The following is a 17152-nucleotide window of genomic DNA, read 5'->3' as shown; positions in this document are numbered from 1 at the left end:
AGCTAGACTCCCTGAAAACATGGTACAGAACCAGTATTATTTGTACTGTGTCATTCTTTAGCTCTCAAGGACTCTTCTGCTGAATATGGAGATGTTTCCTTCCTTCTTTCCTTTCTTTCTCTCTCTCTCTCTCTCTCTCTCTCTGTTTCTTTCTTTTTTTTTTTTTTTTGCCCAAGTTAATTACAAAGTATGACTTTGAAAATAAAATAAATGAGCCCATTCCACCCATCTCCATATCTGAATGTTATTATATGAGTTGCCAATTGGTTTTCTAATTCTCTCACTCAATATCTGCTGTTAATTTGTTTGCTACTTCAAGAACTTAAAGACTGTCAGCAAAATACATGATGCATTACAAAACTTATAATTGGAAATAAAAACATCTGAAGCTTTTCTGACAGGATAAACATAAAGTACTATTGCAGTGATCAGAACAAGGAAACGTGAACAACCTTATAGCTATCTGTGTGCAAACACAATTACAAATGCTGCCGAGAGTGGAATCAACACTTAACTCCCACTATGAAAAATGCTGAGAAGATGACATTAAATGAGTGAATGAACTCAACAAGTTTATGATACAAAATGAAGGCAAGGGAGGAGGGAAAAAAGTCCTGCTCAAACTCCCTTTGAAAATGCAACTCAATGGGCTCTTCTTGCTATTTCAGCCATTTTAGAATTCTGCTTCCTAGGCACGATCAAATGTTCCTGCTGCAGAAGTTAAGGCACTTCCTCCACAGTTACTAAATCTGACAAATTACACCTGGGTCCACTCTAATGTGAAAAAGTGCTCTCTTTGTTCCTGACCCCGTGGTCAGCCTAGAGATCAAATTCCTGGACCTAGGAAAGTCCCACTCATATTCATTAAAAGCCATGGGAGGCCAGCTTTGTATTTCTGTTCAGGAGAACAAGGTACCGGCTATGGCTGAACAATACAACTGCTCTGCTCCAGTCAGGGCAGTGTGTATGGACTTTTTACTTCTTGCAGCTTGGCTGCTGATCAATTAGTACTCAGATTTCTTTTGTACACAGTATCTTAGTATCAAAAGAGCAACTGAAATCAGAAGAAAAAAAAAAAGGTTAGTGGATTTTTAAACACCTAGTCCTATAAGTACGTTTTTCTAAAAACTGCCGGCATTAAGATGCTGGCTATAGGTCCAGTTGTAGGTAATCAGAAATACAAAGATGATTTCTAAATACCAAATCCCAGCTTCCCTCTACCCAGGCCCAACAAGCCAGAGTGATTAGTGTCTGACAGAATTTTGTCTCCTCTGACTGTACTCAGCCTTTGGAAGAGACATTATAGAGTTAAGAGTGGGTCAAAAAAGGAAAACAGGACCCATCTCAATGGAAGAGATGGTGCAAGAGAACCAATGATAGGGATATAAGAAATCCATGAGCTTTCCCGTCTGTAAGAGCAAAGTCCAAGGCTAACTTTAGCTACCTGACAATTACAATAACCTCATCTTCTGGACCCAAAGAGAGAGAGAGAGAGAGAAATGATGACAAGAGGAGAAGTTGTACAAAGCTACTATTGGACTGAACTGTGACTCCCAATGAAGAAACTTGATTCCTTTCTTCACAACTCTTGGGAGAACAAGTGGGTAAAGGAATATGGACAGAAACCATAACATCTGCTTGAAGGCCTCCTGAGACAGGGCTAGAGGCCTTGGATGGTGCAAACGGTTATGCACGCAGCTACTAACTGAAAGGTTGGTGGCTCAAGTTCACCCAGAGGTACTTTGGAAGAAAGGCTGGGACAGCAATTTCTGAAAAAATCAGCCACTGAAGACCCTGTGGAGGAGAGTTCTACCATGGTGCAAATGAATTGGAATCAACCTCAGGGCAACTGGTAGTGGTGGAGGCTGACTGGCAGGGGTAGCTTTGGGAATGCAACTCTTATCTTCCTGCCAAGAGAGTCCTACTCTTTCCAGGATATGACATCCTACATGCAATGTTTCCAGTTTATGCCATTTAATTTTCCTAGATCCATCAAACAACAATCAAATCATCTTCCTCAGGGACCTAATAAGTATTCTCACACACTTAAATCACAAATACACATGAATGCTCTGATGGCTTGTAAATTATTTTCAACATACAAATTGCTGCTAAATTGTAGATTAGGAGACACAACTTTAATTCTTTCTGGTCTTGAGAAAGCTTTCAGCACTACTACAAGTTATAAACACTCAACGAACATGAACCAAAACTCCTTTTCTGTCATTAAACCAAGTTACAAGTCCTATTTTTTAAATACATGAGTTTTAGCTCTTTTCCTGGTATGCTGGCAATTAACTTTGAGAAACCATTGATAGGATGGAAATCTTTAGTGTTAGAGCTCTTATTCTGATCTCTGTTTCTAAATTAAAACCACTAACAATATCAGCAAATCAGAACTTAGTATTTCTCCCAGAAAAGTCATTAGAAAAACATGAAAATAAAGCTTAGTATACATTATTTTGGTGTTGGAATATCTACTAGGTTAATAAGTAGGCAGTCCCACAAGGGTGAATTTCAGGGATGGAAAAGACCCTAACTTTGAAGGGGGGGAAATGGTAGCCATGGCATCAGTTCCCTCAAGTTTTGTTTCTAAACAATTTCCTAATAGTGAACAAGGTTAGACATTTTTGCAGGACATTAAAAAATCAAGCATGCTCACAAATATGTATGCCCTTTAAAGATTTGAACTTATTTATGTATGTGAATGGGTGACATATAAAGGGGAGACCTCAACATCCTGTTTTACAGAAGAGAGTGCGGTAGAATTTAAGTGACTTGCATAGTGTCCTCCAATTAGCAGAGGTAGGAACAGAAGTTCCTCTCATCTAGAAGGTTAACAGAAGTATAAACTAGGTGGGTAACACCAGCACTGAACTACTAAGAATTAATAATAGGTAACACTTTTCAAATGCTTGCTGTCTGCTAGGAACACATGTACATGCTATTGATACATTAATGCATTTAACCCTCATAACGGCCCTGTAGGGAATTAGTATTGCATTCCCCATCTTATAGATAAGAAAATAAAGGCAGGGAGAGGTTAAGAAATTCATTCAAATTCAGAGCTGCATAAATGGTAAAGCTTGGAAATACCATCCTCCCTGCACAGGAATGCTAATGTAGACATTCTTAAATCAGTGTTCTCAGGAATATTAATTTGAACAAAACAGTCACAGTGAGGTCCAAACTACATATGTGAAACGACTTCAGGGTAACATTTGAAAAGACTAATTATGCTGCCTATTTTCTTGACTTTACTATCTTTCCAATATCAAAATAAAAAATTACTGAATGACCCAATAAAGTTCAGATATAAACTATGTCTATAGTTTGCACCAAAAACATGAATGGATCATGCCTATCACATCACATATCTTCCTGAGACACTGCAAGGTCAGCCTCAGGATCCAAAAACACCATCCAGCCCCCTTTCATCACAGCTGTAATCTGGTTCTCCAACCTTCAACAGATTTAAATCTACTCAGATAAAGGAGGAAGTTTATCTATTGCCATCATTTCAGCAACTATCAGTCCAGGAATCTCTGAAAGTCCTGCATGTTCAGGAATAGCCATGAATATTCGGTGCCCTCAGAAGATTCTTCAAAAATCATCTTATGTTCTTTGAAAAAAAATGATCTTCACTCAGATACAGAGCTTCTCCGCCAATCAGAGGCCATTGCTCAATTACTGCCTCTTCATGAAGAGTGTTGCTGTGAAGTTGCAAATGTTCTCTCCTCTGGTCTTTACCCAGAAATGCTAATATCAACATTCTACGTTACCATATGGTATTCAGGTAACAGTTTGCTAGGACTAATTTTTTCTGTTCATTCTCTTGCCCTTTACCACCTTCCATATATAAAAATTAAATTGATACACATTCGTTAAACTGGAGTAGAAGTTAACAACTACCAGTGACCACATGACCACCACCACCCCTCGGTCATACCATGCACTCTGGAGTCAGACTCCCTAGGCTCAAATGATGGTGCTCACCCTGCTACCTGTGCAATTTTTGGGCAGTTGCTTAACTTCTTTGTGCCCAAGTTTCCTCATCTGTCAATTGGAAATCAGAATAATTCCTATCTCCTAAAGGTATGTGGAGGATAAAAGAGCTAATAGATACAAATGACTTAGAACCCACCCACTGCCAATGAGTCAATTCTGACTCACTGTGATCCTACAGGACAGAGTAGAACTGCCCTATAGGGTTCCCAAGGCTGTACATCTTAATGGAAGCAGATTGTCTCATCCTTCTTCCACAAAGAAGTTAGTGGGTTCAAACTGCCAACTTTTGGTTAGCAACCAAATGCCTTAACCATTGCACCAACAGAACTCCTTGGACATAGAACAGTGCCTGGCATAGAGCAAGTACCCAATTAAGGGTTCACAGTTGTTGTCAGGTTGATTTTAAACAGAAACATGCTCCTTGTACCTACTCACCACTTATTCTGGGTACCAACTGGTGAGGAGAGAAAAAATTACAGAGAATATCTTAACTCCCTAGAATAAGAAACAGGACAAACCAAATTGCTAAGTGAGGAGGCCAAGCTGAATTCACTCTGTCTTTCTCAAATTCTGTCCACTGCTCCTGGGGCAGGACTGGGCTTCTTTTCCAGAGTGAGTGAGTAAAAGATAGTTCTTTAGCTCTATTCACACAGAGCCTCAAGAAAAAGGAAACTATAGCCCTAGAATCCTCTGATACTGAGGATCTTCTGGCCAAACATGCCCATATTAACCATAAAGAAACCCGGGCTAGAGGCTAAGTGACTTGCCCAAGTTCATAAAAATACTTAGTGGCAGACCGAAGGCCAGAAATGTGATAGTGATCATCCTAAGCAACCTACCAGGTACTCTCAAATCCTTTGCCAACTCCACCTCATTTAATCTGCATCATAACCTTCTAATGTAGAAATATTTTCCCCCTTAGAGATGCAGAAACTTAGGTTTAGGCTCCTTCAAAACTAGACAACTGACAAATGATAGAGCCAAGATCAAAATGTTTCCTATCTGGGCCCAAAAGATATGCTCCCGACTCGAGTTTTCCAGAGCTGAGTTCTTAGAATTCCAATCCTGGGCTCTTAATCAGTAACTTCCAAAGTACCCATGCACCAGCCTCATCTGGGGAACCTTAAAAAATACAGATTGCTGGGCTGTATCTCAGAAAGGCGAGTCAGAGACTCTGGAGACAGGGCTTTGAAATCTGGATTTCTACAAGATGGCTAGGGAGACTCTGGATCGTAATGTGTACCCTGATCTAAGTGAGCTATTTTAGGACTGCTTCCAGTGTCAAAGGAGGGAAATGAGCTTATCTAAGGCTGAAGGCGTGTGAAGGGTTAGCAGGGTCACTTTCCCCTCACCTTCTATGTCACACAAAGGAGTCTGGTGGCAAAGCAGGTAAGGCATTTGGCTGCTAACCAGAAGGCTGGTGGTTCAAACCATCAGCTGCTCCAAGGGAGGAACATGAGTCAATCTACTTCCCTAAAGATTTACAGCCTTGGAAACCCAATGGGGGTCACTATGAGTTGGAATTGACTTGATGGCAGTGGGTCTGTGTCACACAGATATATATATATAGCCCTTGTCACATAAACATACACATGCTTGGCAAACCCCTCCTTGCACCGATCTTGCCTAATGGAAGCTTTATTATGATGAAAACTACAGACTCTATGGTTTGCAGCAGAGTCAGAATATATAGGTTATTGGAAAATGCAGTAATAAGGTTTCTTTCTACCCTAATCATTTTCATTTAAGGTGACTTTCTTACCACTAAGCTGAAAAAAAGCAGAGGGGAATGTTTGAATCAACACTTACCAAGGTGCACCATATATCCTGAATCCCTTCACTGTTACCTCCGAATCTTGTAAGTAAATACTGTTTGTCAGGAGGGACTGAACATTGTCAAAGTCCTCTGGTTTCAATTTGGACACAGAGGGAAAACGGTAGTAGTCCTGTTTAACAAGGTCTGCCATGAATTCCTTATCAAACGTCAGTTCATGATTCCCAGCAATCACTATTTTATATTCATACGGCAGGTTTCCTGAAATAAGAAAAAAGAGTACCAATTAGCACGTTCATTTCCCATCACAAAGTACAACAGACGAGACTGTGTGATTAGCAGGCAGCCAAGGAAGTGAAATAGCTCACACATTCTATGTGAAGCAGAATTTATGACTACTGCTTTATGCTAACAAAAATGACAACAAACAGGAGATGGAATGCTACTAAGAAGCTAAAAAAGCTACTAAGAAGACATTAAGTTTTCAATTTCCATTTCTCTCTTCTGTATGCTACAGATTCACTGTGATGAATCCACAGTATAATGAATCCACACTTCATAATTATCCAGGAAAAATCTCTTTTATCACGGTCATTTAGAAAAGGTCTGAAATTGGTTTGCTCCTGAAGAACTAAGCCAGCCAACTATTCTTAACAACTCAGATAACTGGCAGATCTTTAGAACAGCCTGAATAAGGAAGACTTGGCACAGTCAAGCATTCCACAATTTATGTATAGGAAAGGAACCACATAGAATAATCTCATATTGCAAAGCTACTTTTAAGTTTACCTATGAATAAAAGGAACATTATTAATGGCCTCTGATTAGACGGCTAACTTTCCTCTCATTGAGATGGAGAAGAAACTGTAAAGCTTAACCCTCGTTTAATATTTATGGTATGGAAATGGGAGTCTCGGGGTGTGCTTTTTATGCAAAAGTTTCCCGATCAAAATGAGATAATTCTGGGAAGAAGAATGAAAGCTATAAAGGAAAACCCAAACACTAGACTTCTGCATAGATTTATAATCTCTGAATAAAGTGCAGATCATACATATTAATAACTCATCGTGTAGTTATAAGAACCAAAATCCAAAGGGAGATACTGCCAGGCAGTTGTTCCCATACTGAAATTAATACTATTTTCTCTACTCTGTCACTACTCATCCCTCAAACTGCACTGCTAGGCTGCTGCTCATTTCGTTTTATTTTTTTGGGGAAAAAGGGGCGTGGACAACAGTGCCTGTAATTCCTGCTTCCTGTGACTCCAGGATCTAATGAAAAATTAATGTTTCCTGCTGTTCCAGGAAGAATTAAAGTATCACTAGCAGGAAATTGGATACACTTGTAAGAATTGGTCCTTACCAGCAGAGCAGATTCAATGATTTAACTAATGAAGCTTAATGGGAAAAATATAGTTATATACGTGTGTGTGTGTGTGTGTGTGTGTGTGTGTGTTCAAGTTCAGGTTCAAGTTTTGTCATTGGTCCACTTGGATTTCACCAATGCAAACTGCAAAGATTACACTGTGAATGACCAAATACTAAAATTTCCTCAATCTCAGCACCACACTGCAAATTTATCTGCTAATACTGAAGTGTTTTTTTAAGGTTGTCAGATTATGTCTTGCAATGTTACTGATATTTCTTTACCTTTTAACTTCCAGATTTATAAAACTGGTAGCAAAATCATATATACAGAATGTGCATGGATGGGAAGTCTTAAAAGAGAGATGAAAGCACTCTGATAGGAAATACCACCACAGAGAGATTAAACCAAAAATGCTGTGGTCAAGCTTCAATAGGACAAAATGGGTTTCCTTGACTACTAGCTCACAACGCTGTGTGACAAGCCTTTGGCACCACTTATTAGCAAGGTTAGCAAATCTTCTGCAAAGATCTCTTTGAAAGTGTTAAAAAACAAAAGATGTCACTTAGAGAAGTAAGATGCACCTGACCCAAACCATGGAATTTTCAATGACCTCATAGGCATGCAAAAGCTGGACAATAAATAAGGAAAGGAGAAGAAGAAACGATGCCTTTAAATTATTGAGTTGGCAAAGAATATTGAATATACCATGGACTGCCAGAAGAACAAACAAATCTGTCTTGTAAGAAGTACAGACAGAATGCTCCTTAGAAGTGAGGATGGTGAGACTTCATCTCACATACTTTGTGGATACATATTACCAGGACAGACTGGTCCTTGGAGAAAGATATCACGCTTAGTATAAAGCAAAGGGTCATTGAAAAAGAGTAAGATCCTCAATGAGATGGATTGACACAGTGTCTGCAACAATGAGCTCAAACATAGCAATGATTTTGAGGATGGCATAGGACCAGCAAGTATTTTGTTTTGTTGTACATAGGATTGCTGTGAGTTGGAACCACTCACAAAAGCAACAATTAGCAAGGCGAAAACCATACATACTCAATCTGTCTGCTGAGCAAATAGTCCAAGAAGCTGGACTATATGAAGAAGGGCATGACATCAGGATTGGAGGAAGATCCATTAAAAAACCTGCGATATGCAGACAACACAACTTCGCTTGCTGGAAGTGAGGATGACTTAAAGCACTTACTGATGATGATTAAAGACTACAGCCTGCACTATGGATTATATCTCAACATAAAGAAAACTAAAATCTTCACAAATGGACCAATAAGCAGCATCATGATAAATGGAGAAAGGATTGAAGTTGTCAAAGATTTCATATTTCTGGTAGTGCCTAAGGCATCTGACTGCTAACCAGAAGACTGACTGTTCAAACCCACTGCCCACTCCTCAGAAGGAAGGTTGGGCAATCTATTCTGTAGAGGCACTGCCTTGGAAACCTAAGGAGGAGTTGCTATAAGTTGAATCAACTCAAGGGCAATGAGTTTGGCTTTTATTGGTTTGGTTCCACAACCAACACCAATGGAAGCAGCAGTCAAGACATCAGATGACATATTGCACTGGGTAAATGTGCTGCAAAAGACCTCTTTAAAGTGCTGAAGAACAGGATGTCTCTTTGAAGACTAAGGTACACCTGACGCAACCCATGATATTTTCAATTACCACATATGCACATGAAAGGTGGACAATGAATAAGGAAGAGAGAAGAAGAGTTGAAGCTTTTGAGTTGTGGTGCTGGTGAAGAATATTGAAAGTACCATGGACTGCCAGAAGAACTAACAAATCTGTCCTGGAAGAAATGCAGCTGGAATGCTCCTTGGAAGCAAGAATGGTCAGATTTCATCTCCTACTTCGGTCATGTTGTCAGAGGGGACCATTCCCTGGAGAAGGGTATCATGTATTGGAAAGTGGAGGGTTGATAAAAAAGGGGAAGGCCCTCACCAAGATGGATTGACACTATGGCTGCAATGATGGGTTCAGGTATGGCAAGGATTGTGAGGCTGGCACAGGACCAGGTAGTGTTTCGTTCAGTTGTACACAGGGTCTCTATGAGTTGGAGACGACTTGATGGCACCTAATGATGACAATGTGATGCACTCTCTCAAATTTATATTTATGGGAGTTTATAATCTGTACTAGTATAAGGCAATGAGGAGTGTGATGTATGCTGCAAGCTACTTGGATTGTATGGTGTTGGTATTTTGCACAATTTCCTGCACCACACTGCAGATGAAACGTGCTATTAATAGGGCTGTGAAATCTCAGCACCACACATGCTAAAAATCTGTAGGATGTCCCACAACTCTAACATCATGATTCTGTGATACCATCAGCCTGATATTGTAGCTCTGGTGGCATACTGCCTAAGGCATTTGTGGAGGTTAAGTTTGTGTGTCAACTTGACTGGGCCTGGTTGAGTGGCTGGGCAGCTGGATGTAGTTATCTCCCATGGTGAGACTGGTAATTAACTCCATGGTGGAATCTATTGGAGCAGCTGAGTAGCTGCTTTGGGTATGCGGTCTGCTTCCTGTATATAAGAAACAGCTTTGGGAATGGTCTCTAGCTTATGGCACACTTGAACCCTACATGTAGCCATGTTGTTGTTCACCAGCCTGCCATGTTCTGCCAACCTTGTGACTTTCAATGCACTTGAATTAATGGCCTGCCATGTGGTTTGGTAACATCGGGACTGTGCCTTTTTACCTGTCAACCTTGGACTGAGTGAAGAAAGCCTCTGGTTTCTGTGGGCCAGGAGCAGGAAGCAGAGCTGAAGCCCAAGGTTAAGGGACCTTCACCCTGCCCCTAGAGCCTGGCACTTTGAACTCAGACTTAATGCCTCCAAACTGTAAGAGAATAAACTCCTTTTTGTTCAAGCCATCCCATTTGTGGTATATTCTTGTCAGAGTGGTACTAGGTAACCAGAACAGCATTTGACTGCTAACCAGAAGGCTGGAGGTTCAAACCCACCAGCCACTCCTCAGAAAGAAGACTGGGCAATCTACTTCCATAGTGACATTGCCTCAGAAACCCAAGGAGGGGTCACTATGAGTAGGATCCGACTCGACGGCAGTGAGTGTTTTTTTTTCCTGATTCACCAGTGTTCCCAAGGCCTAAATAGGCTATCACATTTTCCTGAATGGTAATCTGTTTCAATGCAGGTCCTACCTGCATGCAATCTAAGCAAGTCTACTTACATAAATCATGCTGTGGTTGCCCCGTTCTCTTTAATCATTCACAATGATGGACTCATTTTAAATCCTTTCATTATGCACCACTGCTCCAACAAGAAGACTTGGCTTCTCTCTCTCTTCTTTTTAGAACTCTGATTCAAGGAAGGCATGGACGAGACTGGGAGATAGGGCAAAGGAAGTGTACTTTTTTCCCCTTTGGGTCAGTTGAAAAGAAAGTAAAACTGCTGCCAAGTAAATCTTTCTCAGGAAGCAGACTTCTTCAGTGTCCTCTAAATCAAATTTTGAAGACTCAGCATAAAGACGTAGCCACTAAACAAACAGCCTCAGAAATGGTGATGAAAATCATCTCTTTCTGAGCATCCAAGAGCAGCCTCCACCTTCCATCCTGTTACCTGTGTTATGCAACTGTCTGACACATTTCCTTTTTTGCTCAACTGACCTTTCATCTATAATCTGCCAACCTTCATGTTTTATATGAAAAGTGTCAGCAGGGCAGCTGACAAATCTCCTGTTACTTGATGGCATTTCAGGGTTTTTCTTGGTTGTTGTTGTTGTTGTTGTTCTAGACTAGATTAGTCTAGAAGCTGCTACAGTCAAGACTCAAATTTCTTGGTATTCAGTAGCATCAGTTTATCATTGTCAGACAAAGAAGGGTCCAGCTTTATCCATTTTATTCAGATCAGGCCATCAAAGCTGAACTGCTGAATAAAACAGCAAGGCCATGTACAGTTACACTAACATGGAAAAATTTGTGTTCCATCTATCCTAAAGAACTCTGTCAACTAGACAGTCCTTCCTTTCACAAGACATCATATGGCTTCTACTGGTGATATACAAGACTATTTTAGTGGGATGGAGCTGAACTTTGACACAGCGCCAAATAGTTTTGTATGGTTTACAAATGCATATTTGGAAAAGTACAACATAACAGTGCAAGTAATGACAGAAAGTATCACTTTTCTCTTTTAATGTAAAAATAAGAAAAGAGGTGATTTTAAAAATATGATTGAGTAAATAAAAGTTCAGTTAATCTCTAAATGTAGCAAAGTGGTGATGGTAGTATATGAATGGATGAAATGAGGGAACTCAGTCCATCAGCTCAGGTTAGAGTTACAAATTGTGCAACCATCACAGCTCTTGCAAGTAGCAGCTGAGTCTTACTCTACTCTGTATTTTTTATACCAAGTGGTGTCACACAAATAAATGTTCAGTTAAAAACTAAAGGATAATGAAAGTTAGCCAGGTCTTCACTGTTACACAACAGTTCTAATTATTATACATCCCGCCACCAACCATTTCCCAAAGCAGTCACTGAGAAACTTTTCCAGGTTCCTTGCTAGCTCCTGGGCTCCCTCTACCCCTTCACTGGGCACACAATGTATATTCTATCCACATGAACAAAGAGAGAGGTAGCTGAAATGTTGGAGGCTAAGGTCCACCCACAGACACCTCAAAAGAAGGCCTGGCGATCTACTTCTGAAAAACTGGCCACTGAAAAACTGATGGGGTACAGTTCTACAAGGACACATACGGGTCACCATGAGTAACACCTGGTTAACTCATTAGGATTGCTTCACTTCCTCTTCTTCACTTTCCAGACACTCTGTCAGCATCTTCTTGTCTTTCTTCCGAATGACCAGCCTCTTACTCCCATTCCTCCCACTCCCCGCTGGCACCGCCTCTTTCAGACTTCTCGCTGATATTTTGGGAATTCTCTCTATATATTGAATTCTTTTCCTTAGATTACAAATGAGTTTATTTCTCTACCCAGTATTTATCTATGCCAAGAAAACAAAAACCAAAAACCAAAAAACCTTCCCCCTCTTTCTCTCTCTCTCTCACACACACACACATACACACAATCCTAAACATTTATTGACCTGCTTGTTCTTTGAAATGCTTCCTCATCTGTTTTCTAAACTTCTGGAAAGAAAGAGTCCAACACCATGGAAGTCTGATGCAGCCTACTGGTTGATGTATCATGGTTAGCTCTCAATTGTGTTTTATTTTTAAAAGATATATTTAACTAACATTTAGAAATCAGAAGTGCTCTCATGAAAAAAAAAAAAAAATGTTGGATTTCTAACTTGTTTTGGAAAAAACCAATAGATCAGATGACACTGATCTCCAGTCTGCCACAGACCCCACCACTCCCTAATACCTGTCACACCTAGCCTATTTATTACATTTGTGTTGGTGGGTGGGTTACCATATTAATGAATTTAGCAACTTAGAAATAGTTACTCATAATTTACCCAATGCAATCTGGTTTCTGTGTCTATTGCCTTCCAAAAGCTTCCACTGAATGTCAATAATAGCTTCCTAATGAGTCAAGAAGGAGCTCTGGTGGCATAGTGGGTAAGGCATTTCGCTGTTAACCATAAGGTTGGCAGTTCAAACCTACCAGCTGCTCTGAGGGAGGAAGATGAGGCAATCTACTTCAGTAAAAATTTACAGCCTTAGAAACCCAATGGGGGTCTCTATGAGTTGGAATCAACTTGATGGAAGTGGGTTTTTCAGTTTTTAACGAGTCAACGCTTTTCTCAATTCACATCTCCACTAATCACACTAAAAAAACAAACAAAAATCCACTGACATAAAATAGATTCCAACTCATAGCAACCCAATAAGAAAGAGTAAAACTGTTACATAGGGTTTCCAAGGCTGGAAATCTTTATAGAAGCAGATAGCCGTATTTGTCTCTTGTGGAGCGTCTGATGGGTTCAAACCACCAACGTTTTGGTTAGCAGCCAAGGACTTTAACCAGCTCTCCTTCTGATCACAGAACAGTATTCAAATCCCACTGGCACCCCTGCCCCTAAAAGTATCTATTCTCTTGGTCACTAACCCTGTACTCTCCTAGTCCTTCTCCACCCTCTCTGGTACTTACTTCCTCTCTCCTCCTCTTCCTCAGCTCTTTTCATCCACTTCATTTTCAGTTTATTCCATTAAATTCTCTCCTTTCATCTTCAGTACCATGGATTTTGTTTAATAATTTCTTATTGTACTTCTCATATCTCCAGTTTTCATTTTTTAAATAATTATCATGTAAACTGTAGAGGAAGCAGAGTTATGCTAAAGACCAGAGACTTCAGGCCTCATCATGCAGTAGCTATACGACTGTTAAGACTGAATTAAGTCTCCTAAAAAATATATGCAAAAGTCTTAATCCCTGTACCTCTAAGCATGACCCTGTTTTGAAATACTCGTTTTCCTTTGTTATATTAATGAGGGGGTACCAGGGTAGGGTGGGCCCTAACCCTAATCCCTTCTGAGAGATGGTGTCACACAGAAAAAAGCAGAACAGACATAGAGGTACATGCTCGGGAAAGACAAAACTCATGTGAGGAGCCATCTATAAGCAAAGGAACACCAAGGATTTCCAGCAGTCACCAGAAAGTAGCAGTGAACCTCACAGAAGGGATCAACACAACCAAGATCCTGATTTGGACTGTTAGCCTCCAGAACTATGAGAAAGTAAATTTCTGGTTTTTAATGGCACCCATTTATAGTACTTCTATTATGGCACCAGAAAACTAAGGCAATGACATTGGACAAATTCCTTATATTGTTTAAAGTACATTTGAAAATAAGGTTAGTAACAGTATGTATAGGCTATGTCGAAGACAAAATGAGATGAAGATTTTGAAAGCACATTGATGGCAAACAACAACCAACACACACTGACTACTATCACCCCATTTTGTAGTGTAGCATTTTGCCTGTGATTTGTTTCCCCATGGACAATGAGGTACTTGAGGGCATGGATTGTGGCTTGTGGTTTCTTGTTCGACTGAAAGCACCCAGCTTAATACCTTCCAAATGGCAGGTACATAATTAATATTTGTTGAATAAATGAAGGAATAAATTAACCTCAGCTAAATCTTCCCATTGACATAGAGCTTCCTTAAGAAGGTTCTCTCTCTTGTGTAGTGATTCCAGAAACTGAGCTTGTCTTTTTGGGTCATGTGAAGGTTTAAGCTGATGCCATGTCTTCCTCCAAGTTTAAAGCCCTCATGAAATGTGCTATTTTCTCCCCCTGCCCCAAATCTAGGCAACTAACCTCCAACAAACCCTTTTTAATTTGCTGCTTCCTCAAAGACAAATGGGGGGAAATAGAAATAAAACCATCTCCTCCATTTGATGAATTGAATAAGATACTGCACTTAAAGAACCTACATGGTTTCTGACACTTCATATCACTCAAAAAACATTAGCTGTATTGCTATTATTATTATTAGCCTCACTTATTGCCATCTAAGAAATAATTAGTTTATTCATAAATTGGATTATATCCTGGGGCCTGGCACAATGTCATTAATCTCAAACAGAATATTCTGAAGGTAGAAAAGTGAATTCAGATTTTCTGAAGGCAGAGATTGCCATGGTCCAATGTGTCCTTCAACATAACAAAAGTATTATGAGAACCATTAAGACATCTGGATCTAGAGGTTATGGTGGATGGACCAATGTGGCCTTCCTCCTGTACACAGTGCAAACACAGCCCCCTCTGTTGAGACAATCCTAATCTTGTAAAATGTGTACCCTGAACACATCACTTCTTTACTCCTCTATGGTTTGGATACCAATTTCTTCTAATAATTATTGAATATAAAAAATGTGCCAGGACTAATCTCCTGTTCAAAAATCAATAGTACAGTCTACAGTAGATAATATCCAGCTTCTATTTATCTTAAGTGTGCCTACTCTTCTAAAATATCCCCATTCCTTCATAGAATCAGATAGCAATATTCTTATAGGAGCAGGCTGAAAGAATAGACAATCTAGAAAAGTTTAAGATTTTCAGATATGCACTTCTGATATAAATCTATAATCATTTTAAACAAACACACAGCTACTATGTCAAGGTCATCTTCCCTTTCTTATCAAACTTTGGACATTTAATATGTCATCTACAGTGGCTCTTATGAATCAGAACATATGAAACAAGATTGTCCTTAGAGACAATCTGATCCAGTGGTTTGAAAGATGTGCTGTGTGAAGCTTCCCTAAGGCTGGAAGCAAGAGAATGTGAAGAAACTAGGGCTGAGGAAAAGATTTTCCATCTTTGGGGGAAGATTTCATCTGAAGAAAGTCATCATTGGCTTAAAAAATTTAAAAAGTAGAACTCAACTCCATTTTCCTGATGAAGAAACTAAGTGCCAGAGAAATGATGTCATTTGTTAAGCAAAGTCACAGGCCATGTTGGTGGCGTAAGTGGGATAAGACTCTAACTCTTTCACCTCCCTGGCAAAGATCATTCTACAGATGATCTCAAATACATAATAGTCTGATGAAGCTTGGCCTGTCCTACCCATTCTTCCATTTACAATGATCTTTTTTTATTTTCTTAAATTATTAGGCAGTTCTAGCCCTTTTTGTTTGTAGCATGAAATAGACCTTCCCATTCTAGATGCTTCTCTGGCTATATCATGAACATCTGCAAGGGATAAGATGCAGTGTTGGCTTCACATTGTGACAATACACATCCTGACTCAATTAAGACCTTTTCCAAATGTTACTGCAGTTGTGGGCATATTTCATACTTGTTAGTTGTCAGGAGAATTTAGGAGATTAAGGAACTAAGGGAGAGAAGGTCACAGGCCTAGGAGAGAAAGGGAAAAAAAGATTCTTTGCCCAATTTTACATGGAGTCCCAGAATTTAAGAATTTGTTAGGTACATTATGAGACTTGGGGCAGCAATGGTTCAGTAGTAGAACTCTGACCTTCTGTGTGGGCCACCCGGGTTTGATTCCTGGCCAAGGCATCTCATGTGCAGCCACCAGTCATCTGTCAGTTGTTTGCGTGTTGTTATGATGTTGAACAGATTTTAGCAGAGCTTCCAGACCAAGACAGAGTAGGAAGGAAGGCTTGCTGATCTACTTCTAAAAATCAGTCAATGAAAACTCCATGGATTACAATAAGTTGATCTCCAATCAGTCATGGGCAGGACCTGGTAGAGGTTCATTCCACTATGCATGGTGCTACCATTTATCAGGGGCCAAAATGATGGCAGCTAACTACATGTTATGAGAACTAGGATGAGACTTTGATAGGAGAATGAAAGTCAGAGGTAATAGACTCAAATACCTTCTAGAGGAGAGAGATAAAACACAATGGGAATGCACTAGAATGGAATATAAGAGAACAGTGAGGACTGCAGCATGTGTGCATCTCCATTTAAAAGTAAGCATATACAATCACTCCTCTAGCCAAACAAGATTCCCTTCGCTGCAAATCTCCATCTTTCAGTAAAAGTTAACATCCCTCAAAATTATGTATCATATGACCATAACCTATTCTGCTACAAATCATCACAGCATTTACTCATCTAGCAACTCAAGTGTAAGTCAAACCAAAACACAAGGCCAATTCCAGAAGATTTACTCCTTTTTGGAATCCACCTGCCACCTGTTAAAAGACAATTCTTGTCCTATACTATTCATTCTTCAGGAATGGGGGTTAGGAACATAGGGGCAATCAAAATGGTACATCAGTTTGTGGTAGATGCCAAATACCACCTCCACCTTGACCCACCATTTAACAGGTATCAGATAAGCAAAGCTGATTGACTGCTATCTCCTATTTATTGCTGCTAAAACCAAGAAGAAAATCCTAGAGAATAGAAATAGTTCTTTGTGAATGAAAGTATCCAAAAGCCAACACTGCTTAGTGAGTTTCCTTGGTGAAAGAAAACCTATTTTTATAAAGGTAACAAATGCTAAGATCTCCAATCCCTACTCTGGCTCTTCTCCATTCACCTAAACTATAGACTTTAAAAACATAC

General features: G+C 39.7%; 1 protein-coding gene across 1 annotated transcript in view; it reads right to left on the bottom strand.

Moving 5' to 3' along the window:
• Positions 1–17152, bottom strand: part of MPPED2 (metallophosphoesterase domain containing 2) — a 220206-nt gene that overhangs the window by 89865 nt on the left and 113189 nt on the right. Inside the window, exon 3 of the mRNA XM_007943298.2 lies at positions 5818–6043. Within this exon, the coding sequence (XP_007941489.1) occupies positions 5818–6043 (226 nt within the window). The remainder of the gene's footprint in view (positions 1–5817; positions 6044–17152) is intronic.

The sequence above is a fragment of the Orycteropus afer genome, unplaced genomic scaffold (assembly GCF_000298275.1).
Source record: "Orycteropus afer afer isolate SDZICR_OR568_19922 unplaced genomic scaffold, OryAfe1.0 scaffold00103, whole genome shotgun sequence".
In the NCBI taxonomy this organism is placed as follows: Eukaryota; Metazoa; Chordata; class Mammalia; order Tubulidentata; family Orycteropodidae; genus Orycteropus; species Orycteropus afer.
This window is presented reverse-complemented; position numbering and strand designations above follow the sequence as displayed.